The sequence below is a fragment of the Metarhizium robertsii genome (genome assembly GCF_000187425.2).
Source record: "Metarhizium robertsii ARSEF 23 chromosome Unknown MAA_Scf_10, whole genome shotgun sequence".
NCBI lineage: Eukaryota > Fungi > Ascomycota > Sordariomycetes > Hypocreales > Clavicipitaceae > Metarhizium > Metarhizium robertsii.
The window spans coordinates 482,478-508,683 of NW_011942150.1; the positions used below are offsets into that span (position 1 = coordinate 482,478).

General features: G+C 53.5%; 10 protein-coding genes across 10 annotated transcripts; 5 read left to right on the top strand and 5 right to left on the bottom strand.

The window, feature by feature from the left end:
• Positions 1-1,793: 1,793 nt before the first annotated feature.
• Positions 1,794-2,183, top strand: MAA_11581 (FAD binding domain protein; the record flags this gene model as incomplete). The annotated part of the gene is made up of 1 exon (XM_011412496.1): positions 1,794-2,183. One exon carries the CDS (start codon positions 1,794-1,796, stop codon positions 2,181-2,183), a length of 390 nt encoding a protein of 129 aa, XP_011410798.1.
• A 272-nt stretch (positions 2,184-2,455) lies between these two features.
• MAA_07799 (FAD linked oxidase) lies at positions 2,456-3,194 on the top strand (the record flags this gene model as incomplete). The annotated part of the gene is made up of 2 exons (XM_007825797.1): positions 2,456-2,729; positions 2,794-3,194. The coding sequence occupies 2 exons, from the start codon at positions 2,456-2,458 to the stop codon at positions 3,192-3,194; spliced, it is 675 nt and encodes a 224-aa protein (XP_007823988.1).
• A 610-nt stretch (positions 3,195-3,804) lies between these two features.
• On the top strand, positions 3,805-5,336 carry MAA_07798 (LisH dimerization motif protein; the record flags this gene model as incomplete). The annotated part of the gene is made up of 3 exons (XM_007825796.1): positions 3,805-3,860; positions 3,912-4,080; positions 4,173-5,336. 3 exons carry the CDS (start codon positions 3,805-3,807, stop codon positions 5,334-5,336), a joined length of 1,389 nt encoding a protein of 462 aa, XP_007823987.1.
• Positions 5,337-5,938: 602 nt separating this feature from the next.
• Positions 5,939-6,656, bottom strand: MAA_07797 (acetyltransferase; the record flags this gene model as incomplete). The annotated part of the gene is made up of 3 exons (XM_007825795.2): positions 5,939-5,956; positions 6,008-6,490; positions 6,555-6,656. 3 exons carry the CDS (start codon positions 6,654-6,656, stop codon positions 5,939-5,941), a joined length of 603 nt encoding a protein of 200 aa, XP_007823986.2.
• An 824-nt stretch (positions 6,657-7,480) lies between these two features.
• On the bottom strand, positions 7,481-9,575 carry MAA_11582 (uncharacterized protein; the record flags this gene model as incomplete). Its single annotated transcript, XM_011412497.1, has 4 exons — positions 7,481-7,626; positions 7,691-8,197; positions 8,253-8,828; positions 8,888-9,575. 4 exons carry the CDS (start codon positions 9,573-9,575, stop codon positions 7,481-7,483), a joined length of 1,917 nt encoding a protein of 638 aa, XP_011410799.1.
• A 2,354-nt stretch (positions 9,576-11,929) lies between these two features.
• MAA_07796 (Major facilitator superfamily domain, general substrate transporter) lies at positions 11,930-13,578 on the top strand (the record flags this gene model as incomplete). Its single annotated transcript, XM_007825794.2, has 4 exons — positions 11,930-12,165; positions 12,207-12,995; positions 13,171-13,243; positions 13,336-13,578. 4 exons carry the CDS (start codon positions 11,930-11,932, stop codon positions 13,576-13,578), a joined length of 1,341 nt encoding a protein of 446 aa, XP_007823985.2.
• A 970-nt stretch (positions 13,579-14,548) lies between these two features.
• Positions 14,549-17,168, bottom strand: MAA_07795 (uncharacterized protein; the record flags this gene model as incomplete). The annotated part of the gene is made up of 2 exons (XM_007825793.1): positions 14,549-16,558; positions 16,986-17,168. The coding sequence occupies 2 exons, from the start codon at positions 17,166-17,168 to the stop codon at positions 14,549-14,551; spliced, it is 2,193 nt and encodes a 730-aa protein (XP_007823984.1).
• A 1,524-nt stretch (positions 17,169-18,692) lies between these two features.
• MAA_07794 (uncharacterized protein) lies at positions 18,693-19,935 on the bottom strand (the record flags this gene model as incomplete). The annotated part of the gene is made up of 3 exons (XM_007825792.1): positions 18,693-18,979; positions 19,045-19,241; positions 19,553-19,935. 3 exons carry the CDS (start codon positions 19,933-19,935, stop codon positions 18,693-18,695), a joined length of 867 nt encoding a protein of 288 aa, XP_007823983.1.
• Positions 19,936-22,655: 2,720 nt separating this feature from the next.
• On the top strand, positions 22,656-24,366 carry MAA_07793 (monodehydroascorbate reductase; the record flags this gene model as incomplete). Its single annotated transcript, XM_007825791.2, has 2 exons — positions 22,656-22,875; positions 22,958-24,366. The coding sequence occupies 2 exons, from the start codon at positions 22,656-22,658 to the stop codon at positions 24,364-24,366; spliced, it is 1,629 nt and encodes a 542-aa protein (XP_007823982.2).
• Positions 24,367-24,790: 424 nt separating this feature from the next.
• MAA_07792 (fungal specific transcription factor) lies at positions 24,791-26,095 on the bottom strand (the record flags this gene model as incomplete). Its single annotated transcript, XM_007825790.2, has 1 exon — positions 24,791-26,095. One exon carries the CDS (start codon positions 26,093-26,095, stop codon positions 24,791-24,793), a length of 1,305 nt encoding a protein of 434 aa, XP_007823981.2.
• Positions 26,096-26,206: the final 111 nt, after the last annotated feature.

Sequence of the window (26,206 nt, forward strand, 5' to 3'; positions counted from 1 at the left end):
TTTCTTTCTAACAGCCATTACACTAGTCCGCCTATTATCTCTATTCTCAAGCTTGGCTGGTCGCCAAGCACAGAGCCTGAAATTCCCTCCATCCAACCTCGGAGGGCGCAGGCCGCAGACGTCGACCCTGCCAGCCCGCGTGCGGCGAGAGTCATCTCCCAGAGATGATTCTGCAGATTTATAACAAGACGACCCCGGCTCGAACAAGAGGATGCCCGTGACAAATACCTTTATACTCCGCATGTTCTGTTTGTTTCCGGGCGCCCCGTAATGAAGCCACGGGCTGAACTTTGACCCTTGTACCACTCCTTGGGGTTGTAGGCCGATATCAAGAGCTCAACTTCAGTGGCACCAGCAGCGATAGCAGGCCTAAATAGCCATCCAACTTATCGACTATGTACGTACTACTTGACGTATGGGGCTTCGGCATTTCGGATGAAGAAGAAACTAACCACTCGAGTTGGCCTTGCGCACAGACTATCGAACATCGGTTAAAGGGGACCAAAGACGGGTAGATGGTGGAATATGAAACAGTTTCTTTTTTATAGTTATAGTAGTAGCAAATCACCCGTCATTCTTTCGCAAAAGGCCTACAATCATACGCTAGGTAGCTTTCCTAGTTCCAATATTGCTTGTTATGGGCTGTAAACTAGCCCGCAACTGTAAATAATCGGTCAATGACTCAATACCTACATATTTGAAACAGTCGGGGTCTAGGACATCGCCGACGTGGAGAGGCTTACCACTTGATACCACCCACTACCCTAGACAATGGTCCGGAATTGCTGCGACGACGGGGACACATGAGGAACAATGATGAGTCGCAGAGACATGTGGTGAGCCGTCTGGTTCATTGTGTCTGGTCTGCATGTTGCATTCATTTAATGCGCGTCCAACTATGTGCGGCTTGCAGCAATCATGGCACACGGGGCAGAAGTACAGCACTCGGCTGTTCAAAGGATGAGCTAAAACGCAAAAAGGACATGAATGGCAAGCCGACGAGACGCGGTTGCTGCTGGGGAAGCATTCGGGAACTAGAAATATATGCCAATTTACTTGCGAAGAGCTGCAGCTGGATGAATCGTTGGCCAGCCATGGCAACCATTGGCAATAATGCCAACATTAGGTCGTATCAATCTCCCTACCTTTACCAGCTTCGCACCCTTGTACCAAGACGATCGGGGGTTCAATCATTTCTTCTTCATCGTTGTTTATCTGCTCTAGTTCCCAGAAGACGAGCGGCATAGACAAGGCGACCGTTGCGTCCCATATGAAGGAGTACCGATGTGTACGAATTTATCTTGTTCACTCGCAGAAGTTTAGTCTACATCACGCGCTACATGTGTCAAGATACAGTTACATAACTCACCAAGAGTGAATTGCAAAGCCTCTCAAGCGGCTCTTGTGCAGCCGGCACCACTCGCCGTCATGGCCATGACAAGGCGCCAGCCGTCGTTTTTGAGAACTGGCGACGGCGAACTCACGAGAGCCTTGCCCAATATTCTGGCAATCTCTTTGCCAACCGCCGTATTGCTGGGGATTTAAACCATCTTCTCAGAAGCATAATTCGCCAAGGCACTCACTCTCTTCATCCACTCCACCAAAGGTCTCATCATGCCGAGCCTACTGTAGATCTCGTTGTAAATGCAATCCAGTCTACTCCAACTGTTTCATTCACCATGGCTACGAATTCAATTGGAAATTTCTCAGGGTGACAATGCAGTCGAAGTGCTGGGTCAGGATCAAGTCGTTCCATGAGGTGTTGCATTCGTCGTAATGCGTGCAAGTCGACCATGGCGATGGCAGTACTCCGTAGACGCTACGGCATTCTTCAAAATTGGCACATGGCCCTGCCAGTGGTCCTCTTCATGGCCGCATCTGGACAAATGTGGCGACAACAGCGTTTAATTCAGTCCAGTCTTCTCCTGGGACATGCCGCGGTGAAACGTGCCCTCTCTCAGCCGGGCCTTGCATCGCGTCCGTGGAACAAGGCATACGGCAGTGAGGCCGGTGTAGATGCCGGGGCCCTCGGAAAGAATGGCGTACCGACCCCCAAGACGAGCCGTCTTCAACTTGGGCTTTGTGTGATGATGATGATGATGATGATGAAGGTCCCAACTTTGGACTCGACTTGTGCTAACTCTAAATGGGCAAGGTGTCGTTCATTGGCCACGGTCCAATGACATGGGCAATCCAATTCAACCAGTTGACCCCACGCGATCCGACACCACCGTCACCACGATAGACGGAATCGCGCGACAGATTCCAAACAGCAAGACAACGGGCTCTGATTGTGGACTGGCCAGTCCATGACTCGAGCCAAAACACTTCGCCGCAACTCAAGCAACATTTGAAGTTTGAGAGACCAAGGGCGCAGAGCAGCGGCCCAAGTCCCCCCCCCCACCGGCAAACCACGTTACCGAAGCCAGCGTCGTCGGATTTCTTCCAGTCAGCCATGGGTCTCCTTTCCAAAACCGTCTTCTCGTCGCTCGTGGCGACCACGAGTCTCGCGGCCTACCTGGCCGCCAAGAACCCCGTCCTCTCGCCCCTCGCGGCGTCCGACCCGATCTGGACGTCGAAGCTGTTCAAGCGATACAACCCGTCCGCCAACCCCGCGACCCAGGACGTGTGCATCAAGCGCCTGCCGCTCGACAGGATCCGACCCGAGCTTCTCAAAAACCCGGGCGATCTCGTCCTAGAATACTGCCGCGGCGTCTGGTCCGGCTACGGTAAGCTTTGGCCGCGCGCGCCTGCACCCGGGACGACCACGGGCTAACATTGGCATCACGCCAGGCTTCGAGGCGCAGCGCCGCTATCTCGAGTGGAAGTACCGCGGGCCCGAGACGAGCGCGCACCTGTGGACGAGGGAGCAGCTCTCCCGGAGCGCGTACGACAAGGGGACCTGCATCGCGGACCACTTCGAGGTTGTGGAAAAGACGGCCACGTCCATCACGGTGCGGTGCGGCGACTCCCCCCGGCACCGGGGCCCGCGAGGCGGCGACGGCCTGTTTGTCATTGGCGCCGTGGTGGACGACGCGCGGGCCGAGGTCGAGCTCACGCTGAAGAGCTGCTTGTTCGCGAGCCAGGGCAAGGTGTTGGGGGCCAAGGGACCGATGCCGCCTTGGATGGAGGAGCTGCATCAGTGGTATGCGCGCATCTGGTCCGAGTCTGGGTCGCGGCGGCTGTTGAAGTGACGATGAGGCGACACATGGGGACGTGCATGACGGGATTTTTTGCATGCTTTGGTACGTACTGTATGAAACGGAGTAATTTGTATTTGACGGCTCAACCGTGTTTGGCAGCCTTGGTGACCGGACCTGCACCGCCCAGTTAGTTTGTCATGTAGGGCACTGCAATGATACTGCTGCGACATGTACCCTTGGTGATGGTGTCTGTCATCGGATGAAACATGTTGGACACCTTGTCTGGAAAGTGATTTGGACTACAGCGCCGTACGGCATACGGCGTATGGACTGATAGTATAAGGGCCTTGGACGGCGCAACACCAGGACAAGAAGCAGGTGGCTGTTGACGGCAAATTGGTGTCTCACCGACTGCCAGATAGCCAATCGTTGGGCCATCCAAGTGTCCAAGTGCCCGTGTGCCACACCGCGTTTTCCGTGCCTTGTTGTTGCACAGCGGGCATATCGGCCTCGCCATGTTCAGAAGGATGTGCTGGCCTGAAGCCTTTGGACTCATGTCGTCCGTTTCCCAGATGGGCTTTGGCAAGTAGCGAACAAGGTCTACCGAGTGCCTATATGCCAGATTGCTCACTGCCGCCGCGTACCAACATCGCCTCCAACCATGTTTGCTCCTGCAGGCACGGGCCGGATCTTGACCAGCCGACAAGCTGAAGAGCTGTGCGTCTGCATCACGATTTGCGACCGACATGTGCACTAAAGCCTCCCTAGGCACAAATCCATCATTGCCTACCTCTCGGCGAACGACAAGCACGTCACATCGGATACGCTCCGCAAGGAGCTTGGCCTCGACGAGAATGTATTCACTGCCGACGTGACCAAGAAGTACGAAAATTTGCTCGAGAAGAAATGGACGAGCACGGTTCGATTGCAAAGAAAGGTAGGTAACTGCGCAGGCGCGCCATCTACCCCCTCGGTCGATATCCAAGCCAGATACATCTAGCAGCTAACCTGCTCCCGTCCATGCCATAGATTATGGATCTTGAATCTCGAAACGCCGCCTTGCAATCGGACATTGACCGCACCATTCAGGCAACCTCGAAGCGACAGGACCCTTCCTGCTGGCTGCCTGAATCGCCGCGATATTCACTGCAGGGCCACCAGGGCGCGATAAATTGCGTCGCTTTCCACCCCAAGTTTTCCTCCCTTGCTTCCGGATCAGACGACTGCACAATCAAAATATGGGACTGGGAATTCGGCGAGCTGGAAAAGACCATCAAGGGCCACACGCAGGCGGTTCGAGGCGTCGACTATGGCGGTCCGCACGGCGGCACTCTTCTTGCGTCGTGTAGTTCCGATCTCACCATCAAGCTCTGGGACCCTGCAGACGACTACAAGAACATCCGCACCCTATACGGCCACGATCACAGCATCTGCTCCGTCCGTTTTGTGCCGTCTAGCCACCTGGAACGGGGCCCTCGACAACTCGCCAGCGCAAGCGGCGATCGCACAATCAAGCTGTGGAATGTCGAAAACGGCCACTGTGTCCATACACTGCGCGGCCACACCGATTGGGTCCGGTCGATATACCCATCTGCCGACGGCCGAATCCTCTTGTCGGCGGGCAACGACCGCACGGCTCGCCTGTGGGATATATCCGCCGCGAGCCCCGAGAGCACGCTGACCCTCGTCGGCCACGCTCTCGGCATCAATTGCTGTGCTCTCGCGCCGGCATCTTCACACCCGTACTTGGCGGCCGTGGCTCCGTCCAAAGCACCAGCCGTGTCCGGCGGTGCGGCCGAGTATATCGCCACCGGTTCTCGCGACAACACCATCAAGATATGGGATGCGCAGGGAACGTGCGTGCGGACGCTGGTCGGCCACGACAGCTGGGTGACTGCGATTGTGTTTCACCCCGGTGGCAGGTATCTGCTTTCCGTGGCTGACGACAAGACCTTGCGGTGCTGGGACTTGGCGCAGGGCCAGTGCGTCAAGGTGTTGGAGGGCATTCACGAGCAATTCATCACTTGTCTGCGGTGGGTTCCGCAAGTGGCAAGCGGCGTGCCTGCGTCTACCGGCGATAGCTTGGGTGCAGCGCCGATGAGTGCAAAAGTGAAGACGGGTGCGGAGGACCAGATTCGCTGCGTTGCTGCGACGGCAAGCATGGACATGACTATTAAAATATTTGCGGGCTGACGGCGCGAAAGGGGTCGTGTTGGGATATAAAGTCGGGTCTAGTTTGCCGTTGAAGTAACTCGGGAATCCTGGTTCATAGGCTACGATTTTTTTATTTTTTTTTTGGAGTATTGCAAGTTGATTGTTTTATGAACACTTCCCCTTTTCTTGATCCTTACATGTGGCCTTGGTTCTTGTTGATGAACCTTTACAAAGTTGTACCTAAAAGAAATATTCACATTTCACTTAGATGGAATCATAGGGCTAGCGATATCGGATCTTTTGTCAAGTGCTTGATTTACTTTATTTACATGGATAGCTGATCTTGGTCCTCATATACCTCGACCATAAGGCCATTGATGGCCATTCGCCGCCGCATCAAGTCATTTTAAGCCTCCACAGCCCGAGTCAAGTAGGCCACAGCTCAGCAGCATCTCGGGCTACTATTTAGAACCGAAACTTGAATTGAAGTGCGAATCGATAGAGGTTGAAAGCGCCCATCGAGAAACCTTTATGTACTGGGGGGAAATTAGTCTACTTTCCCAGACTTTCCCTCCCCTTCCGACTTGTACTCACCCCGATGACCATGCTGCCTCGAACCACAGACAGATGCCAAGTAAAATCTAGGAAAAGTCGTAGGTCTGGTGTATGTCAGCATATCCCTCTCAAAACAAGGCATGGGCAAATCGTACCAGATCGTACCACGAAACGCCCGCGTAGGTAGCCGCGCTCTTGCCATGGTTCTTGAAGCCGAGCTTCTCATAGTAGGGGACAAGCCTTTCGTATGTCAGGATCGAAATCCTCTCGACACCATCTAGTTTCTTTACTTGCTCGATATATTTCCCCATCAGGAGCTTGCCCAGCCCCTGCCTTTGGTAGTCGGGTGAAACGGCGAGGGAGTGAAGCGCGACACTGGTCCCGGACGGCTGATGCCCGGCGTCGGCCACGGCTCTCGGGTTCGTCTTCCAGTCCTTGGGATAGTCCATATCCTGGTCGACTATGAGCGTTGCCCTGGCCTTGGTCGCAATCGTGTGAGCAACCAATATGCCGTCCTTGTCCTGCGCCTCGGCAGACGAGAGGACCCGGACTGTGCCCGGATCGGGCGCCGCCGCATCGGAGTTTCCGAGAAACAGCCCGTAACAAAGCTCCGGGCAGCTAGAAAGCCTGTAGTCAATCTTGATGAATGAGACGTTAATCGCTGGTTCCATGGCTGGGTTCCGTGACCGGGGGCTGCGGTACCTTTTCGTATGTCGCGGCCTCGGACGGCGGAAAGGCGGCAGACTCTAGGGCCGCGCACCGATCCAGATCCAGAGAGGTCAAGGGACGAATGTAGGCCGTCATGGTTGGAGATTTGAAGGACTCGGTGGCGAGTTGCGGGAGGAGGTATGGGCCGCCTTCGCGTGGAGGACTGGCATGTAGGTTTCGAGCCCACGGTTGACGACGATGACACACGGCGACACCAGCACGTCCGAGACCGCACGGATTCCATCCATGGCCAGCTCCGCAAGATCTGGGGAACGGAGCAATGGAATGGTGATGAGCTAGATGAGCCCCACAATGTGAGACTTTTAAGTTCAGACCATGCTCGGGCCGGCTGACGGTGGAAGCTTAAGTGACGATGATGAGGGGCGTGTACTGCGTACACATGTCGACGGTAGTCTAGACGGGAAATCAGCCTAGCTTCCTGATTGTGTCCGGATGAATGTGGGCTTTATCTTATAACGTGGAGGATAAACACCCCAAGCTCGTGAGTCGAGCATCCACCCCCGTGCGGCGTGGAATGTCGCCCTGCAACGTGCAAATTTATGGAGAAGCCGTTGCGAACCAGCCGTCGGGGACATGAAATATCCATGTCTGCATATTGGTTGCTTTGGCGCGGCAAATGCCAACACCCGGACAACCCATGGTCACGAAGCGCTTGAAAGTTTCCATAACAACATCAAGTGTCAACGTCCAGAGCACAGCACAAACGCCGCCATTTAAATATCATGACATGAAACTCCTCAAAAATCACAGTGCAACGTGGCAGTCAATACAGGAACACCCAAATCATCAAGTTCAATGTATCTATCCCCAGAGGCTATTTTAGTGAAGAAGCGAAAACTTTCGAGTGCGACTTAGCTGTTGAGCCCAGTCACAAATTGTAAACACGACGTACGGAAAACCTACGCCCAGTGCCAGTCTCTGAGAGACAACTCTCCACTAAGCGTCGATGGTCCCTCAAAACGATCAAACCACTGATATATGTCGCGCCACTTGGTAACCTCTGCGGTTTTCGACGACCCTTCACAATGGGCTATAAGTTTGAAAGCTAATACCGGAAAAACCATGTATTAGCATCACGCATCTGTTATAAAAAGACGGGGCAAACATACTTGCGACCTCCCATGGATCTGCCCAGTGGCTTGTGCCCTCCCTAGAGTAGACTGCAACTTGTCGAACATCCTTTGGAGACAGCACCGACTTTCCAAAGACACTTTCCAGTTCAATAGTCTTTGTTACGGAGTCACCACGCGAGGGAGATGACATGAGCAGGATATTGCTCGGGGTGAATGCGCTGTCGCTAAAGTCAAGCATAATCTCGTCGTTGGTTCCGGCTCCGCTGCCCTGATACACCCCTTTGCCCAGCTCAAGATATGCCTCGAGCGATTTGAATTTGGTACAGGCATGCGGCTGCCCGGGCGGCATGACGGCGATTGTCTTGGTCTTGTCGTCTGGTGTCTCCCACTGCCAGTCACCAAGACCAACATGGCCGTTGAAATGGGACGACCCATACCCCGGGTTCATGTCGCCGAACCGGTTGAACCAATCGTAGACATTGTCGTATTTCTTGACAACAACTCTCCTCGACGACTCGACGCACGTTCCGTAAATGTAGAGACCTGCTCGGCGCAATGTTAGGCCACGTCGTCTTGCCCTGACGGGCGGGGAACATACCTCCAATCTCCCACGAGTCCGGATTCTTCTGCTCGTCCTGCACCGAGTATAATTGAAACGATTTGACAGCTTCAACAAGGACTTGCTTTGATCCAAAGGCCTTTTCAAGGTCCACCGAGATTGTAGCCTCGTCTCCGTGCGACGGATGTTTCAAGATGGTTTGGTGATTGTGCCCCCCGAACTCGATGACAATGTCGTCGACGGTGCCGGCGCCATCAAAGCCCCAAAGCCCATTTCCCATGGTCAACTTGACCTCGAGGGACTTGAAGTAGTTGCAGGTTTCCACGTCGGTTTGCTCCGATTCTTTGACAGCCTCGCACAGGCCGTCCTGCGCCTGCGCCTGCTGTCTGCAATACACGGACACGGCATTCTCGCAACTTCCTGGTATTTCCGCAGCTTGGTCTTCATCCCGTCCCCAGAGCGATGGACCTACACCTAGATGCGCAGCTATGGTGCGAATCAACGCCGGGCACGGTCCATTCGCCAGATTGCCCTCGCGAATACCATATCTTGCAAGCCTCAAGTCTGCCTCCAGAGACGACAGATACTGCACCACTATCGAGTCCATCGACAGAGCTACACAAAAGATCCATGTCAGCACGGTGTTCCTGTAGAAAATTGCGGATTTCGCTTACGGTTCGTAACAGCAGGCAGGAGCTGAGCCTGTCCCTGTTCCTCTCCCCAGCCAATGAGGCGCCTAAACGACTGTCGTAAATTCGCATCCAGAATGCTCGATGGGCCGGTTAAGAAATGGAGCAGTGCCCGGGTGAAGTGATCGGCAGCCACGCCGTTGAGATAGCGTTGGTCCATTTGCCGCATCTCTGGGACTCCGTAATTTGCCTGCCCAGATATGGCGCCAAACTGGTTCCACGAAGTGTTGAATCGGTCATTGACACTCCAACCAGCCTCGTTAGCTTGTTCACGGTCCTCAACAGACTGATACCTCCGCACCTGCGAGAAGAATACACCATAGGTGGAAAGATGGGACTCTGAGCGTATGGTGTGTGGCCCTAAAGCAAGTTCGACAATCACTGTATCACCATTTGAGAACTGTTCTCCAACAGAGGTTTCCAGTTCCAATCCGAATTCGCCAATGTCTCTTCGGAATGGGTTAGTATTGAAAAGGACGCCCTGTTGTTGAAAATTCTGCCAATCTCTTTGTGGGACCCAGAGGTACGCATTTGCGGGCGCGTCCATGACGACATTGAAGGAGGTGGTGGGTGATGAGGCTGACGAAGATGGCGACGGTGTTGTTGGTACTGCACCAGAGTAACTCGGCCATAGTATCGAGCATAGGCCTACAGCCCAGCTAAGGGAGATCATGGTTGCTGAGACAAAAGGATATCAAGACGTTGCGTTGCAGATATACAAGGTTCTGTGAATTTTCAAGAGACCAGTCTGCTTGGGGGTAGTGAACAGATTATATAGATTGCGGCATCCGGTAACTAATATCAACGACGGCTGGCGTTATGGTCACGGTGCCAGTAGCTTCACATTCAATCTATTGAGCCGCTTACAGATTCTCGCGCTATTGGCTTGGCCGGTTATACCGATACTTCATAATGCAAGGGCCTAGCAGAAAATACAAACATGATGAAGACGCATCGACGTCATACACTTCAATAAGACCCCCTCTTGCTATCATGTCTGAATATTTGAAGCTCATTATAGATGGGTAATGGGACTTTTTACACGGGAAATTGCATGATGTCATTAATTTCCAAGGCTCTCGGGATATATTGGCCGAGATGTTTAGTTCACAATTAGTGATAAACAGAATGTGTGGCATGTAGTTAATAAAGTCCCATATAACATCTATACGCAAAGCCTAGTCGATACAAACTGCTATAGCACTCCTTGTATACCCACGTGGCCCAATCATGCATCTACCACATAATTTGCTTCACCAACGGGACCCCACACGCTCCTCGGTAGCGTAAGCGACATGTATTAGAATGCCAGCTTATACATATATAAGCTCTCATAAGTAGTTACCGCTTGTCGTCTGATTGGCTGCTCGCCGAAACATGGAGCTTCGACAAGCTTTCCGCGGCCCGAGAGATAAGAAGACCTACCCGGCGATCGTGCCAAGATTTACGTATCAGACCATGAGGGAAGCGATGGTCTTGGCATCTATGCTAGCTGGCAAGGCTAGAGTTCTAGTCCTGTCTTCAGAAACGGGACGGTGAGCAGCTTTGTTCCATGGGGTGCGAGCCGCAAAGCCAGGTGTGGCGTCATATAGCAGCGGCCACTATTGCATCAAAGGTATCAATCACTTGGAGTAGGATTTCTGTGAAGTAAGTGAAAAAAAAAATAGCCATGGATATTGCCCTGTGTCTTGTAAGCAGTCTCGGCTCTTCGGCGTTTCGGCTCTTCGACTGAGCGGAAGCCACTTGGTACGATCCCAGCTGCAACAAGGGCCCAGAGGTCATCAGTAGGAGGGTAAGACTGTCAGACGAAACGATATCAAGAATATTCGGCAGAAAAAGACTATGCGAGGCCACCTCACTGCGCCAGGTTGCTGCATGAAGTGTAATTCGTTGTGGCAGAGGTTTCATCGTAGAATGAGACGCTGAATGGCTATGGTTCTGTAGGGAAAGGGAATGCAACAAAGTTGGCATAAGCCAGGATGGCGTTACAAAAAGGTGACCTCGGAGCTTTTGACACCTTGAGGCATGCAGCGTATCATGCCGCCGCCACGCATGGCAGAGGACGGGTTAGATCGGGTCATGATGTTTTTTTGGAGGCTGGAGACTGGCTCAACCGCAATTGTGTTTTAAACAGAATGCCTAATCGTGCCTAATGACTGAAATCGCCGTGACAATACTTTTCTGCGGTCGTATAATGAGGATGGCAAAGCGTGTCGTACATTGCTTGGGATTGCATGCGTAGTCTCCGTATAGGGTAGGGAAGTATAACAGTGAAATCAAGTCGGTCCAGTATAGAGAGCCCAACATGGTAAGGCTTTAAGATACATATGACTGCCATGGTAAGAATGATACAGCTTATATATCGGACTTTGACAACGCCGTCTTGTAAAATTATATAGCCACTCTAGGGAAAATAAGGTATTCAAGGGTCAATATTAGTAAGGCGTATATATAATCGCCATTGTCTTCTTTACCGGGAACCTACCTTGGAAGCTACTGGCAGAGGGTAGAAAGATCCTTTGTCTGTTCAATGATGTGATGACTTGAATGCGTTAATAATATGAATACTCCGACAAAGAAAAAGCATGGCATGAATTGGTTGGAGAATTTGGCAATTGTACTCGATGTATATAATTTTGTCCAAAGCCAGAGGCTAACTTGGTCTTCTCAATACGCCATCCCCCGCACAGCTCGCGTCAATCGTTGCCGACACTCCCCGATGCATCCTGCCACGGCCGGAGATGGATTCGTGGATTCTCCAAAAAAGGCAACCAACATTGAGCCAACGTGCGGCCCGTCGGCCCGTCGCTCCGACATTTGGTCAACTCGGAGCCTTGCTCAAACTCTAAAAACATATACACATCGCACTTGACTCTATTATCTCGCACACACTGCTCTCCCTGAATCACTTATATCTTCCGTTCAACTCTCTTCCGTTCCTCCGTGACTAGTCCAGTCGTAATTCGCCCCCATCACCTCGGACCATCTCACTCTTCCCGTCAGGCATCACGACCCAACCCGCACATCATGACAACCACAACCACCGACACCGTCGCCGAAACCGTGCAAAACATCCCCCTCACTGAAACACCACACGCCGCCACAGTCGACGCTCCTCCACACCCATCACCAGCAGCAACCCTCAAGCTCATCAGCGTCGGATTCTCCTTCTTCGTCGCCGGCGTCAACGACGGCAGCACGGGCGCCCTGCTGCCGTACGTCATACGCGAATACGGCATCAGCACCGCCATCGTGTCCAGCGTGTACGCGCCCCCCCCTTCCCTTCGCGTGCCCTCTCCTCCAGCGCCACTAACCCCGTGCATCTCTCCGCCAGATACGGCGCCAACTTTGCCGGCTGGTTCTCGGCGGCCGTCGCCAACGCCCATCTATGCTCGCATCTAGACCTCGGGGCCATGCTCGCCCTCGGCGCGGCGTGCCAAGTCGCCGCGCATAGCCTGCGCGCGTGGGACCCCCCGTTCGGCCTGTTCGTCACCACCTTCTGGCTCGTGAGCGTCGGCCAGGCCTTCCAGGACACGCACGGGAACACGCTGGCGGCGGGCGTCGCCGGCGCGCACCGCTGGCTCGCCGCCATCCACGCCGCCTACATGGCTGGGTGTCTTGCCGGGCCCTTTGCCGCCACGGCCGTGGCCGCCGCGCCGCGTCGCGGTGGCACCTCTTCTACGCGTTCCCGCTGGCCGTGGGCGTCGCCAACCTGGCCCTGGTGCTGGTTGCCTTTCGCGACTCGCTGCGGCTCAGGGCGGACCGGGACCGGGACCGGGGCACGCGGCCGTCGAGAAGCGGCGAGGGGCGGGCTCATCCGCGCGACTGCCGCCACGCCGAGCGTGTGGTTTCTGTGCGCCTTCTTCTTCTTCTACCTGGGCTCGGTGCTGACGGCCGGCGGCTGGGTGGTCGAGTATCTCGTCGACGTGCGCCGCGGTAGCCTTTCGCAGGTGGGATACGTTCCGGCCGGCTTCAGCGGCGGCGCGCTGCTGGGCCGGCTGTTGCTCGCGGAGCCCACGCACCGGTTTGGCGAGCGCGGCATGGTCTTTGTCTATTGCCTGCTTTCTACGGGCCTCCAACTTGTCTTTTGGCTGTGAGTTGCCCTGATTTACCCGTCTCGGTCTTCTACTGCTTGTCCCTTTGGCGTAGCCAACCGGGATGCTTTGAATCACCGACTCTGTGTCTTTTTCTCCTTCTCCAGTCTATTTTGAATTCCTTTACTACTTTTCTCCCTCACATTTCTAACCATCACACCACCCGCCGCCCAGTGTACCAAACATCATTGCTGCCTCCATCGCCGTAAGCTTCATCGGCTTCTTCACCGGCCCGCTCTTCGCAACAGTAAGTGAGCCGTCCCCATCTCATCCACGGCGTAACAAACAGCCTCTACGCCGCTGATACACGGGACCCTGCCCTAATCCAAATCCTCGCAGGGAATATCACTCGGGTCCAAGCTTTTCCCTGCGCATATACACTCCACGGCGCTGGCGCTGGTGTTTGTCTCTGCCCAAATGGGCGGCTCATTGTTCCCCGTCATCACGGGCGTCGTGTCATCCAACGCCGGAGTACAAGTGTTGCAGCCCATCCTGGTCGGGCTGCTCGCCGCCACCGCCCTCAGCTGGCTCTGTGTCCCTCGACCGAAGGACTCTGCACACGCAGGGCTGCACCAAGAGTAGCACCACCCTCTCTTTGCTGCGCGGCCCGCGTCTCTCTCCGGGTATACGTGCCCGGGAGTCGTGTGTACGTCTCTGCTTCGGATGCTTCTTTTAGAAACTCAAGCTATTCACTATTCTTGAACCTCCCGTGTTTGTTCCACGGTTGTGGTTTGTAGTCCCGCCCGTCAATCTTCATTACAGTCTTCCTGAATCATGCCGTCCCAACAACTCCAAGACACTTTGGGGAATGAAGCAACTGACCTGCCTCGATAGGCAGAGAACAAATACGCACGACGAACCAGCAACACCAGCACACGTACATCCAAGGTCCCTCAGATAAATCGTACATACCAGTAGGGGCGCTCGCCCTCATCCAAAGGACAGGGTTTCGCCACGCTTACCCTCATATGTACCGTGGAAACAACCCCCCACTGACGCGAATACATTCCTAGGCAAATGTCCGCTTCCATGAGACAGGCGTCTATTTGCCTTGCAAACTGTGTGACAGCACACACCTTGGTTAGCTTTGATATGCATCAGCTGGCGCGAGTGAGACGTCATGAAACGGAAGCCCCGTACAATACGGTGTACATGGTGTCCATTGTATCAGGCATGCCCAGCGATTATACAACAAATTCAAAGGGATACATCTCATTCCAAAGCGGATGCACAATTGTTATTCTACATTTCATAAATGATCATCTGTACTCGTTGTATTCAAGGTGTAAAATGTAACAAAAGAACGAGCCTTGGTTCGGCCAGGGTATCTACGTCGCCAGTAAAGATGCAGTACGCTCGAAATATTAACATGACAATCTTCCCAACGCCATAAGATGAAACGTACCCCCTCATGCCTGTGTCATTCAAAAATGCAAACTGCCTCGTCCCCTTCCCTTGTATAGCCCAACCTCCCAGATAAAGCCAAAAAGTTGAGTGTATTAGCCAATACTTTATATGTTGCCATTACTGTGCTGTGGCAATGGGTGCAGCTCTACTCCTGCAGGATTTCTGTCAAGGATTCGCGATCAATAGTCTCGGTCGTGACCTGCGCTGGAGCTCCTTTACGCTTTTGTAAGGCCCAATATTGCTGGAATCCAGGGATTGCGCCGGGTTGGTTGATCCCAGGGGATCGATGCGATTCCTTGTCCCTCTCTGTAGCCTTGTTCTCGGGTTTCAACACAGGAGATGAGCCTGGACTAGGACTGCTACCGCCCCAAGGACGCCATCCTACCCATTTGCCCAGCTTGCCTTGTGGTGTAGCCGGACTACTAGACAATCGTGCAGCATTCGGACTCGAGTTCGCCCTTGGGGTCTGAAATCCAGCAAAATGGTCTCGTAATGTGGCGTCACTGCGTTTCGATGGCGTTTTTGAAAGAGTAGGTCGGGCAATAACGCCCGTGACGACGGCTTCAACACCACCCAGGGGCCGCAGGGTCATTTGGCTGGGTCTCGATTTCAAAGTATGAATGTCAAGGCCGCCTGATAGGGACATGATGGACTCGTGTGATGTCACGCGATGCAACCGAGGGCGTGGCATCATCTCATCGGCACGATGATCCGTATCCGAGGCAAGGGATGAGCCCTCTGTAGGCGTTGCAGTCTCCAACGTAAGCGATGGCGGCTTTGTCGGTATATTAAGTGGGGGAAGACTGGGCTCCTCCTCGTCTTCTTCTTCAATAGTCTCTTCGGTGTAGCGCGGATAATTTGCTGGGCCACAGGGAGGCGTGTCTGGTACAGAGTCCATCAGTGACATTGCAAGTGACTGGAAGCTGACCGTTGAGGAGACGGATGGTCTCTTGGAATGGGCAGCGCGCCAGGTCGGGGACATGGGATCAAAACTAGTTGTTGGAGATGTGGGTGGGTCCGAATCGGTGAAGGTAGAGTCAAAGACTCGGTTCTGCTGTATTTGTGGCGAGCTTGGTAGTGATGACGAGAATTCAGACGCGGCTCGAGAGTGGCCACCCCAGGCCCGAGTAGGTTTCGACATGGTAGGTGTTGTCTCGCCCGCAGGAACGCGGGAGAGCAGAGCAGGGGCAGTCGGAGACGACGTGAGGGCCCCCCAGTTGCCCGAGTTTCGCGGCGATGATGGGGCCGACACAGCTGGCGGTGTGAAAATGCCAGGAAGAAGTCCCTGTCGCTTCTTTTTAGGTTTCCGGGGTTCGTGCTTCGGTGATACGTGGTAGTGGTGATGGATGTGCAGTTCCTGGGAAGCAGGCGGTGCTTCAAGTAAAGGCTCTAGCTCCGCCCTCAGTGTTGATGCTCTGCTGGAGTCAGGGGGCATCGGTTGATGGTGAACGAGCTGGTCCCGTAACGACTGGATCTCGTCATTTGAGTTGATGAGCATTTCCCGCAACTCGGCCATTCCAAGCTGCAAGTTGGCATTGTCCTGTAACAGATCTCGGACGAAGTGGCCCACAATCTTACCGCCATTCTTATGTTCCTGTAGAGATTTGGAAGCAGCAGCACCCTTAAGCCGCCCGGCAGCCGTGTCGAGCTGTTTCTCGATTTCGCGCTGCCGCTCCATTCTCTCAATGACTTCAGAATGACGTTCGCGTTCCTGACGGGCCTCATCTTCGATACGATCCAGCTGATCCTGCATATCTAGGATGCCGCGTTGCGCTTCCTTGAAGCGCTGAGCGTGGGACCTAGCATCCTCCTTGGAGCTGCGGAGTTCGTTGAGCAGTTTCTCCTGCTCGTCCTCGAGGAAGGCGAGATGGCGCTCAACGTCAGCAGCGCGGCCGGCAGAAGATTCGAGTAGACGGACGGTTTGTTGCGAGGATAGAAGACTGGACTCGAGACTTTTGATCTTGACATCGGAATCGGTCAGGGTGTTATTGAGGGCTTCTAGTTGTTCGAGCAAGTCCCGGTTTTGGTTGATCTTGCTCTCATTTTCGGCCTCGAGCCCGCGCTTGTCCATCTCCAATTTCTCTATACGGGCATTAAGTTCGACTCGCTCTCGCTCGGCATCGGCCATGTAGGCTTCATGCCGTGCTAATAAAGCCTGCAGGGCAAATATCAGTGACGAAGTCATGGAATTGTCAAGACACAAAGAGCCATGCTGGCAAGCGGAAAACAAAAAAAAAACACCCACGAGATTTAGTGAGGCAGACAAGAAAGGACATGAAAGGATGGTGAAACCATTGTTTGCAAATGAGTGCTATAAGTGTCCAGGCGCGTTGTTGTTGTTTTCTTGCTTGTCCAAGTCAAACAGGGGGGAAGGCGGTTCATCATGGAACGCAGAGGACGATCGGAATGCTCCAAGTCGGCCAAGACGAGACCGGCCTCCACACCTCCCGTCAGGCGCGCAGCTCGCGTGTCTTGGGACGGGTAAAAAAGAAAGAAAAGCAAAAAAAAAAAAAAGCTGGGGCAAGAGGCAGCTAGCAAGGTCGAGGGTAGCACAAGCCCCAGACGTACAAACGTCAACGTACCTGACCGAGTTGAGCAGCGATGTGGACATCTTTTTCGACGGATTCGAGGATTGAGCAGTTGCGGCGCAAAAGCAGGCACTCGTCGCTCCCGCAGCAGCAGTGAAGGGTCGAAGATGCATCCCGACAACGCTCGCGCGGGCGGGCGCCCAGATCGGGGGTCGCGGCTCGAGATCGAGAAGCCATGATCTCTCGCATCAGCGACGCCGAGGCTGGGCGTCGTCAGATGAAGTCGACGGCAGACAAAATGATGCGGTCGCGATCACCATGGTCCAGGGCCGAAAGGGAATCAGACCCGCAGCTGGAAGTGTCTGGACGCGAGTGGACGTTAAAAAAGGCCAGATACGGGCGAGGGCTGCGCCGACAGGACGAAGCTGCTGGCGATAGCAAGTCAAACAGTTGGTCTCGAATAATTTTTGCGTGTCGAAGTGTCCGTCAAGTGGGTTTTGCCCACTGCCGTGCCGAGGAGGAATGGAGGGGAAATGAGCGCGGCAATGCAGGGGAGGAATACAGGACAAGTAAGCGTCGATAGGGCCAAAGAAAAAAAACCACTAAAATAGGAGATATGGCAAGGCGCTCCTGGCGGCCAAAGATATGCAATGATATTAGGTCAAGTGGATGAGAGGTTGGACGCGGATGTCAGGACGCATCTCGGACATTTAGAGTCACGAGCTTGAGTGGAGTGAAGGTTGGGCGCCAGAGTGGGCGAGTGGATAATCTGGACTCGCACTAGACATCAAGACATATGCAGGGTGGGGTTCCAACATGTTGGCATTGAACCACGGACATGAAGGTGATTAATCGACCCAAGAGTCGAGATTCAACAACAATTGAACCGTCCAAGGTGCTATCTGCGTCGACCAAGGACGGCAAGATCCAGAGCAGGGCAAAATAGCACCAGACAGACATGAACAGCACATGAACACATGCAGCACACGAACAGCACGGCCATGGCCAACCAGTCTTCCTTCCTCTCCTCTTCGTCCCAACTCCCGGCACACACCACCACTTGACGCCGCCACATTCTTTTTTACTTCGCGCCTCGTCCCGTCATGCATGCCGCTTGTCTCGTTTTAAACGTTCCCAACCGGCCGTGTGGAACAAAACGCGAACGAGCGGCGGGTCTTGTTCCCATTCGACATGTCCCGATGTCCAGAAGTGTGGCAGACCCGACCGCCAAGTGGATAAAAATGGATAAATCCCATCCAAGCCAAGTCCAAGCAATATTAAACGGGCATGTTTGGACTTTTCATCCACGTTTGCGCATCGCTCAAGACGCGGCCACCATGTGATGCGTCACCACGGCCATGATGAAGGGAACACGGTCTAGCAACATGGAAGCCACAACGTGCCCGTTCGCGGGGTTTCAGTCACACGGAATGCGTTTCACCGACTCTACCGAGCATTGCATAAAGAAACGGGGTACCTATGAGAGCACGTCATGCCCTGCAATCTCTCACCGGCTTCAATCTTGTTTCTTCGTCCCTCTTGACAACATCCACAACCCGGGGGAGGGGAACAGACTCCGAACAGCCCATGATCGGTGCCACCGACCGTGGCACACCATCACTTTGCTGCAAAGGACGGTATTGAATCATTCATTCGTCCATCCGCTCCATGAACCAAGTGAATTTTTATTGGAGCTCCTGTTCTGTGCGTGCTTGCCAGACTCCGGACCAAGCCACTCCGCCACCCGACCGCCTCGCCTCCCTAGATTCGCTCGACTATGTGTGAAAACCCGCGAGAATCAACTGTATCGTCGCGTGCCAAATAGAATATGTGGTTGAAGCCATTAGCCGTCACAACAGCTATCTGATTGTCCCCAACTGGCGGGCTGTCTCGTACGATCTGGGAGGAACCCCATTGTCCGCTGCTCTTGGTCACTCGTCGCGCATTATCCAACTTGTCAGCGTAATACAAGTAAGCTGTGTCCTGGTAGTTCGTCACAGCAATGGACGTGCCGGCCTTTGCATCGCTCGTGCTGACAATGTCGTGGGCTGGCAGGAAAACGGTTACCATGGAGCCGGGTAGAGAATGTGCATCGTCCAACACGAGAACTTACTTGTCCGGTCTATTAGACTCAACTCTTTCAGACGCCCGTATTTTGTTTCTTGATAGACAACAAAGCGCTCATCACTTGCCGGCTCATACCAAGCGCCAAGCGAGCTATTGAGCGCAACGTCGCCCCCGTCCATGTAAGACGTAACATTGCCATTTGAGAAGCTGAATTCCTTTAACTTCACTTTATCCTTGGTACCACTGTAGAATTAAAGGCGGGAAAAGTCAGCATTCATCCAATCCATTTTCTCGGTTAACGAGGGGGGGCACTCTGCATTGGGCAGCGTTAGCAAAATGCCCTTCGACCAAGCTAATATTTTATAGGCAGGATCAACAGCTCTGTCTGACACATACGACCATAGCCGCTAGCAAAGCTTAGGATCCCGTCTGATCTCCCTTAATAACCTGGCGAGCGCTGGATTAGTAGTTGGGTCGGTGACGACCAGCGAATACCCAGTGTTGTATGTTATTTTTTTCCCTAAATTTTTTTTTTGTTTTTTGGCCTTACTTACTCTAGAAAGTATACCCATGCGGATGTGTCAGAGTTGGAGACTGCCACCTTTTTGTTTTCCAACGTATTGGAAGCAAGCCCCTGGTATACAGGGGAAACGATGGAAATCTGGTTAGTGGCTGGGCGACCTTCAACTGTTCTCGGTACGGTGGCGGCAACCACGACGCGGAAACCGCGAAATGAACCCGAGGCTAGCTGTGACGGCTGTGCAATAAAGCCTTTATAATCACTCGCACTGGGCCCAAAACTTTTCCCGACTGGGTCCGGGCCATCATTGCTGTTCTTCAAGGCAACCGTAAGTTGTGCCATGGAGGTGTTGGAGAAGAGACTAATGCTTGTTTCATCCGGCATGGCCGGGTCAAATAAGGCAGTGACAGCTGTCATGATGACTTTGGGCTGGGATGCAAATGTAGGATAACACTGGAAAATGGTATTCGGACAAGATGGCATGTGCTACATGCGGATGATCGGACATCTTGGACCAGTGGGTAACTCCTGGGCTTATATATTCCTCGCCAGCTTAATTTTTCTCACCGGAACATGGCTAATCTAACTGATAATTTTCCCCGGTGCCGCCAAAAGAACGCCGAGACTCTGCAAGATGTTGCCTTGCATCGGTCAGCGCTGTTTTCTGTGCCGCTGGTGCAGCTCTCAGCCGCTTGCTAGTACTTGGCAAGCGATTTGGCTTGTGAGGTGACCACATCATGTCGCACCTTGTCAGACATCTGCATCCAAATATGTTTAGTAGTTGGCGTCTCAAGATTCATTGGATGCATTTTCTGCAATGTGTTTACCAATCGCCCCCCGATCGAGCAAGCTGCTTGGTAATGTCTGTAGATGCTACTTATCAGGGGGCCACTTTGCGCGTCTTGCTTGCTGAGACGTGCGTCACTAGTGAGCAAATATTCCTTTTTTCTCAGTGTCTTTCCCTATAACGAAGAGTCTAGCCCAGAAAAGGTGGACAAGCTTTCGCTTATTATCACCACACAAGCCTGCCATTGGTGTTGTTGCAATTCATGATTACCCAATCCGTATTGTGCTTTTGTAACTGCATGCTGTATGCTCATGTATGTAGGAGCACACGAGCGGCAAAGCCTCTTTTTATAAAAGCGGTCAAGATGGATTAGATTCTAGATTGGCTGAAGACACTGCGATGAAACATCGGTGAGGATGTGTCACTATTTGAAGGGATTCCTGACTTGTTATAGGGATGGTAACATCAGAGGCGTCCCTTACAGAGAGCCTTTCGTGGAGGGCACTTAGTAGAGAGCAGACTCGACGAGCAGCTCTACCTAATAAACTTACCCATTGCCCACGGTTCAAAAAGCCACGCATAATGGTTGGGATATCATGGCCAATGAAGCAAGCGGGGTCCTAGGACAATATGGGATCGACAGGTAGGTACAGTGTCTTAAAGCCTTTGTCGATTATACTGACAAGTGCAATATTTGCATCCCCCCTTCTCAACATTTACAGTTCGGTTTCTTGGAAGTCGTAGCTATTTGCAGGTGGTGTACGGTGGCTGGCTGAGTATTTACACTCCGTTTAAAATTGACGCAAGTACACTAGACGTAGTTTGTGGTGATTACATGCAAAAGGCTATAGAGAACGAAATAATCTGGTCACGATACTATCCTCATTTATTTGCTAGCATTAAATGTGGTGGGACGTCACCGTTGGCGTTGTGCATTCAGGCTCAACAGCACAATTATTGAGTGCTGCCCAGAAGAACTGCCCCCGTTCAACATGCTTCAGGTATTCGAGTAACGTGGGTGATCCGGTCCCGAATCACGCTTTTATTCAAAACGTGCATTTGTTAATTCCACAGCCATTACATGGAGGATGCCATTATGGTAGACTTGTAGCAAGCATCATTACCAAGTCAGAAAGAAAGTGTACACGTGATGCCAGCGCAAAGAGATGTCCCAAAAGCTATGACAAAGAATGATTACTGGAATTTGGATACGGCAAGTTTTGCCATGTGCCAAGAGAGGTTGGTTGTCATATCGTATGCATATCGTCATGGCTGACTTTGAGATGAGTGTTGCGCACATTACGGCAAGTCCTACCCTAAGGTGACAAGTAATTACAGCTATCAACCGTCTCATCGACGTAGTAGAGGGCAATAAAAGTGTCCCTAGCTCTCAGGTAAAGTAACGTAAAGACATTTTCTCCCTTTCAAGTCGCTGGCATTGGTATCTTTTCGAGCTTGCTGTATTAAATGCTCTGCGTTCTGGATCACGCCCGTACGCAAATCCTGGCCGAATAATCGAGTCGGCTGGGGTAACTGCGGGGTGGCCTAGGGTAAAAGCAAAAGTGGTGAAATTAAGGTGTCGTTGAGGTTAAGTATTCAATTCATTTCGCTCGAGGTTGGCTCTTAGCTTGTGGTTGCAGGCGAGCTTGATGTTGCTTTGCTATTGGCTGTATGAAAATGCCAATAAGGAGCTGTGCAGCCATCGATGCGTCTTTTGGATGGCTGGGATCAATTGGTCGATATCGTACGGAGTATTGACTACTTGCCCGCAAATGACATCACTGGACGGTAGCTCCTTCCCCGCTAAGCCGCCATCCCAGACATCTGGACCACCCACGTTGCGCAGCCAGTCAGCATCACGCCATTGTCATCACATCGTGAATGAGGGCCCATGCTCCGCCGGCATCTGCTTTTGAAACTCGATGACGAAGCTCAAGATGCACCAATGGCGCCGCACGCCGTCATGGCCCGACTTGGAGCTGTTATCGGCAACGACTCTGGAAGCGTAGAGCGCCCGCTTAAGCCGCTCTCGCCCTGATGCCTCCTCCCAAGTTCCATGCCCGTCACCTCCCGTCCCGTCTGAGTTTTGGTCGCAGAATCATATCCTTTTCACCGCCAGATTGACACTTCCATTTTACCTACATCCATTTCCGTCGTCAATTGCTTAAATTGGTTGTTACAACACAACCAACACGCTTCCTCATTCTCCTCACCATCTCAAGCGCATCTCCAGACGCCCTCGTACATGTTACGCAGCAATCCCCGCATTATCGCTCTGCTCTGTTCTAGTCGCGCCCTTTTCAACACCCCAAACACACCAACACTACACTTCTCGACCTTGCCTCGAGCCATGGCCCAGGAATTCAAGCTCAAGGACTTGACCTCCCTCTCCTTGTCGCCCGGCTCCAAGCAGGAGGTCGAGGTTGACGGCGTGGAGGGCGGCAAGGTCCTACTAGTCAACACGGGAGGCAGGATTCAAGCAATGGGCGCCAAATGCACACACTACGGTGCACCCCTTGCCAAGGGCGTCCTTACTGCTGATGGGCGCGTCAAATGTCCATGGCATGGTGGTAGGTAACCTCCCGCTGATCAAATCGACACCGCTCGGTATCATGTGTATTAATCGTCTCTGTCATCCGTTGCACGGAGTAGCCTGTTTCAACACAAGCACCGGTGACGTCGAAGAAGCTCCCGCCCTCGACGCCCTGCCTGTTTTCAAGGTCACCGAGCGCAATGGCGCCGTCTATATCACTGGCGACGAATCCGCAATCAAAAATTCTCGAAGACAGCCCAACCTTAGCTGCGTCGGTGCTTCTGCTGCAGACGAAAAGGTAGTCATCGTTGGCGGAGGGTCTGGTGCACTAGGCGCTGTTGAAGGCTTGCGCGAGAAGGGCTTCACTGGTGGCATTACTGTCATCTCCAACGAGGGCTATTATCCCATCGATCGACCCAAACTGAGCAAGGCTCTCATGACTGACCTCTCCAAGCTGCAATGGAGAGACAAAGGCTGGTTCGATAGCGGCAACGTCGAGTGGGTGGACGGAGAAGCTACTGCCGTCAACTTTGGAGAGCGCAAGGTTACCACCAAGAACGGCCAAAATATTTCCTACACGAAATTGATCCTTGCCACTGGAGGAATCGCTCGAACATTACCCCTTAACGGATTCCGCGTGCTCGGCAACATTTTTACGTTGCGAAATGTACATGATGTCAAAGCCATTGTCGATGCTATTGGCGACAAGGGCAAGAAGGTTGTCATTGTTGGCGCATCCTTCATCGGCATGGAAGTAGCCAATGCCATCTGCAAGGACAACACTGTCACGGTCGCAGACATGTCCAAGGTTCCCTTAGAGCGTGTCCTTGGCGAAAAGGTTGGTGCCGGTATACAAAAGGCGGTTGAAGCCAAGGGTGTCAAGTTCCACTTGGGAGGCGGCATTGAGAGGGCAGAGCCATCCGCGTCGAATCCGTCCAAAGTTGGTGCCGTCATTCTTCAAGACGGCACAAAACTAGAAGCCGACCTCGTTATCCTGGGAGTCGGTGTCATGCCTGCCACAGACTATCTGCGAGACAACTCTGTCCTACGCCTCGAGAAGGATGGATCAGTCCAGACGGATGAGAATTTCCAGGTCTCTGGCCTCAAGGATGTCTACGCAATTGGAGACATTGCCACGCACCCATATTCAGGACCCGGAGGCGAGGGCAAGCTAGTGCGTATTGAACACTGGAATGTCGCCCAGAACTCGGGCCGCCATGTTGCCAACCACATTGTGAACCCAACTCAGAACCGACCCCTGAATATTCCCATTTTCTGGTCCGCACTGGGTGCTCAGATGCGGTATTGCGGAAACACTGCCAATGGATGGGACGACGTGATTGTTGACGGCGATCCGGCCGAGGCCAAGTTTGTCGCCTACTACACCAAGGGCGAGACGGTCGTGGCCATGGCTAGTATGGGGAGGGATCCGCTCATGTCGCAGAGCTCTGAGCTGATGAGGCTGAATAAGATGCCATCCAAGAAGCACATTCAAGATGGCGTGGATGTCATGTCTGTTGCAGCTTGATGGGTGGAACGTTAATTTGTTATGACTGTACGTATGTGTCTAGTGCGAATGATGACTAGTTACGCCATGTATTGGCAGTCCGCTTGATTCTGATGGAGGAACATGTAGGAGGTCTCCCGTACAAGATTGTGCTACTCCTCAAACATGGTAACAAGATTCGCAATGCTCTTGTGTCCTTTTCCACGATTCCCACCACCCGCATGATTCTTACCCGTGTCTGTTGAATATAAATAGGCTCTGACCCAACCTATAAACTGGAATTACCTGCCGGTATACCCCACGACACAGCCTATATCCCACATTACTCTCACACGCTCCCTCGACACTCTCCCAGCATCTATTATTATCTGAGACCACATGGATCTTGCCTCAAGAACAGTTGGCCCGACTTGTACAAAATCTCAATATAGACAAGCAAGGCTCCTCAACGCCCTATACAGTGACGACTCAGATCCTGCAAATGCGACAGCAAGCCGAATTCCGCGAGGAAACCCCAGTCCACGCCATCCAGCTGGCCCATGGAAGCATCAACTGCCCCGCCGTCCATCAACACCGCCTCGCAGCCCGGGCCGTCGAGTATCCTGAACAGCTTGCCTAGCAACTTGTCGACCGCGGCCGCCTCCCTAGAGTGTGCGCTGCGCAGACTCCACGTACGCCGGGCGCGCCTGAGAACGCCCTCCATCTCATGCATCTCCGCCTTCTCCCCATCATCCAAATAGCTGCCCGGGGCGCCATTCGCAATTCCATACACGTGCGTGAAAAGCACCAGGGTGGCCATCAGAAACTCGTGGTTGTACGCGGCCGAGAAGCGCAGCCCCAACGACGCGAGGCAGCCGCCTGGACGCCGCTGCTCCTCCACCTCGTGCTGTATCTCGAGCATCTTCAGCGCGGCCGTCGTGCAGATCCGGTACGAGCCCCTGCACGTCTCCTCGCGCGCCGCGGCTGGCCTCGGCTCCTCGCTCCTTGTCCGCACGTTGACCAGCCTGACGTGGTGCCAGTGGAGGACTATCAAGCCCTTGTAAAACAGAACCATGAGGATGATGCGATGGATATTGTGCGATGCCGTGTCACCGAGGCTGTCCGACAGCGAGGTATATCGAAAAACAGGGGGGATGCCGTCGCGCGCATCGTACAGCCGTTGCAGTAGCCCCCTCTCCTCTACGAGGGTCATCTTGGATGCGCTCATGCTGGCGTCGGCTATGGCGCCCAGGACGACAAAGAACCTGTTTCTGGCAACCATGTGCAGCATGGGGGTGTGCTCGGATTCGGGCCTCGACGGCGGGAGCACCGCCATGTCCTCTCGCAACTCGTGGTCGGATAGGTTCCGCGGCGGCGCGGTATCCCCGTGACGAGGGCTGATCATCCGGGGCAGCCCGAACTGCAGCGCCGTCGTGATGTCTATGCCGTGGATCATGAGCCATACTCGCCTGCGCATCTCGCCCTGGAAAGGGGTGATGCCTGGGAAGTGCAGAGGGTCGCGGTGGTAGCCCATGCGCTGGGCGAGGCGGAGGATGATTCCCATGACGAGCCAAGTGTCCGCCTGCGTGTCTCGGGCCCTCCTACGCTCTAGGACAAAGTAGTGCAGGAGGGCTTCGATGGCGTACGGCGCCCCGTGGGTGTAGTTGCCGAGGACGAGACACGAGACGATTTGCTCGAGGAACGGCAGCGGCAGCGCGGGATCGTGTGCTTGGTCTGGGGTGCCGGGCTGGGCTTGGGCGGCGAAGCTCATGATTCCGAACAGGAGCGCGATCCATGTCAAGGGGGCTTGGGACGGATCATCCCAGAAACGTTGATACTGCGGTGTCTGTTAGCATTGGGGTGAATGGGGCAAAGGGCGCCT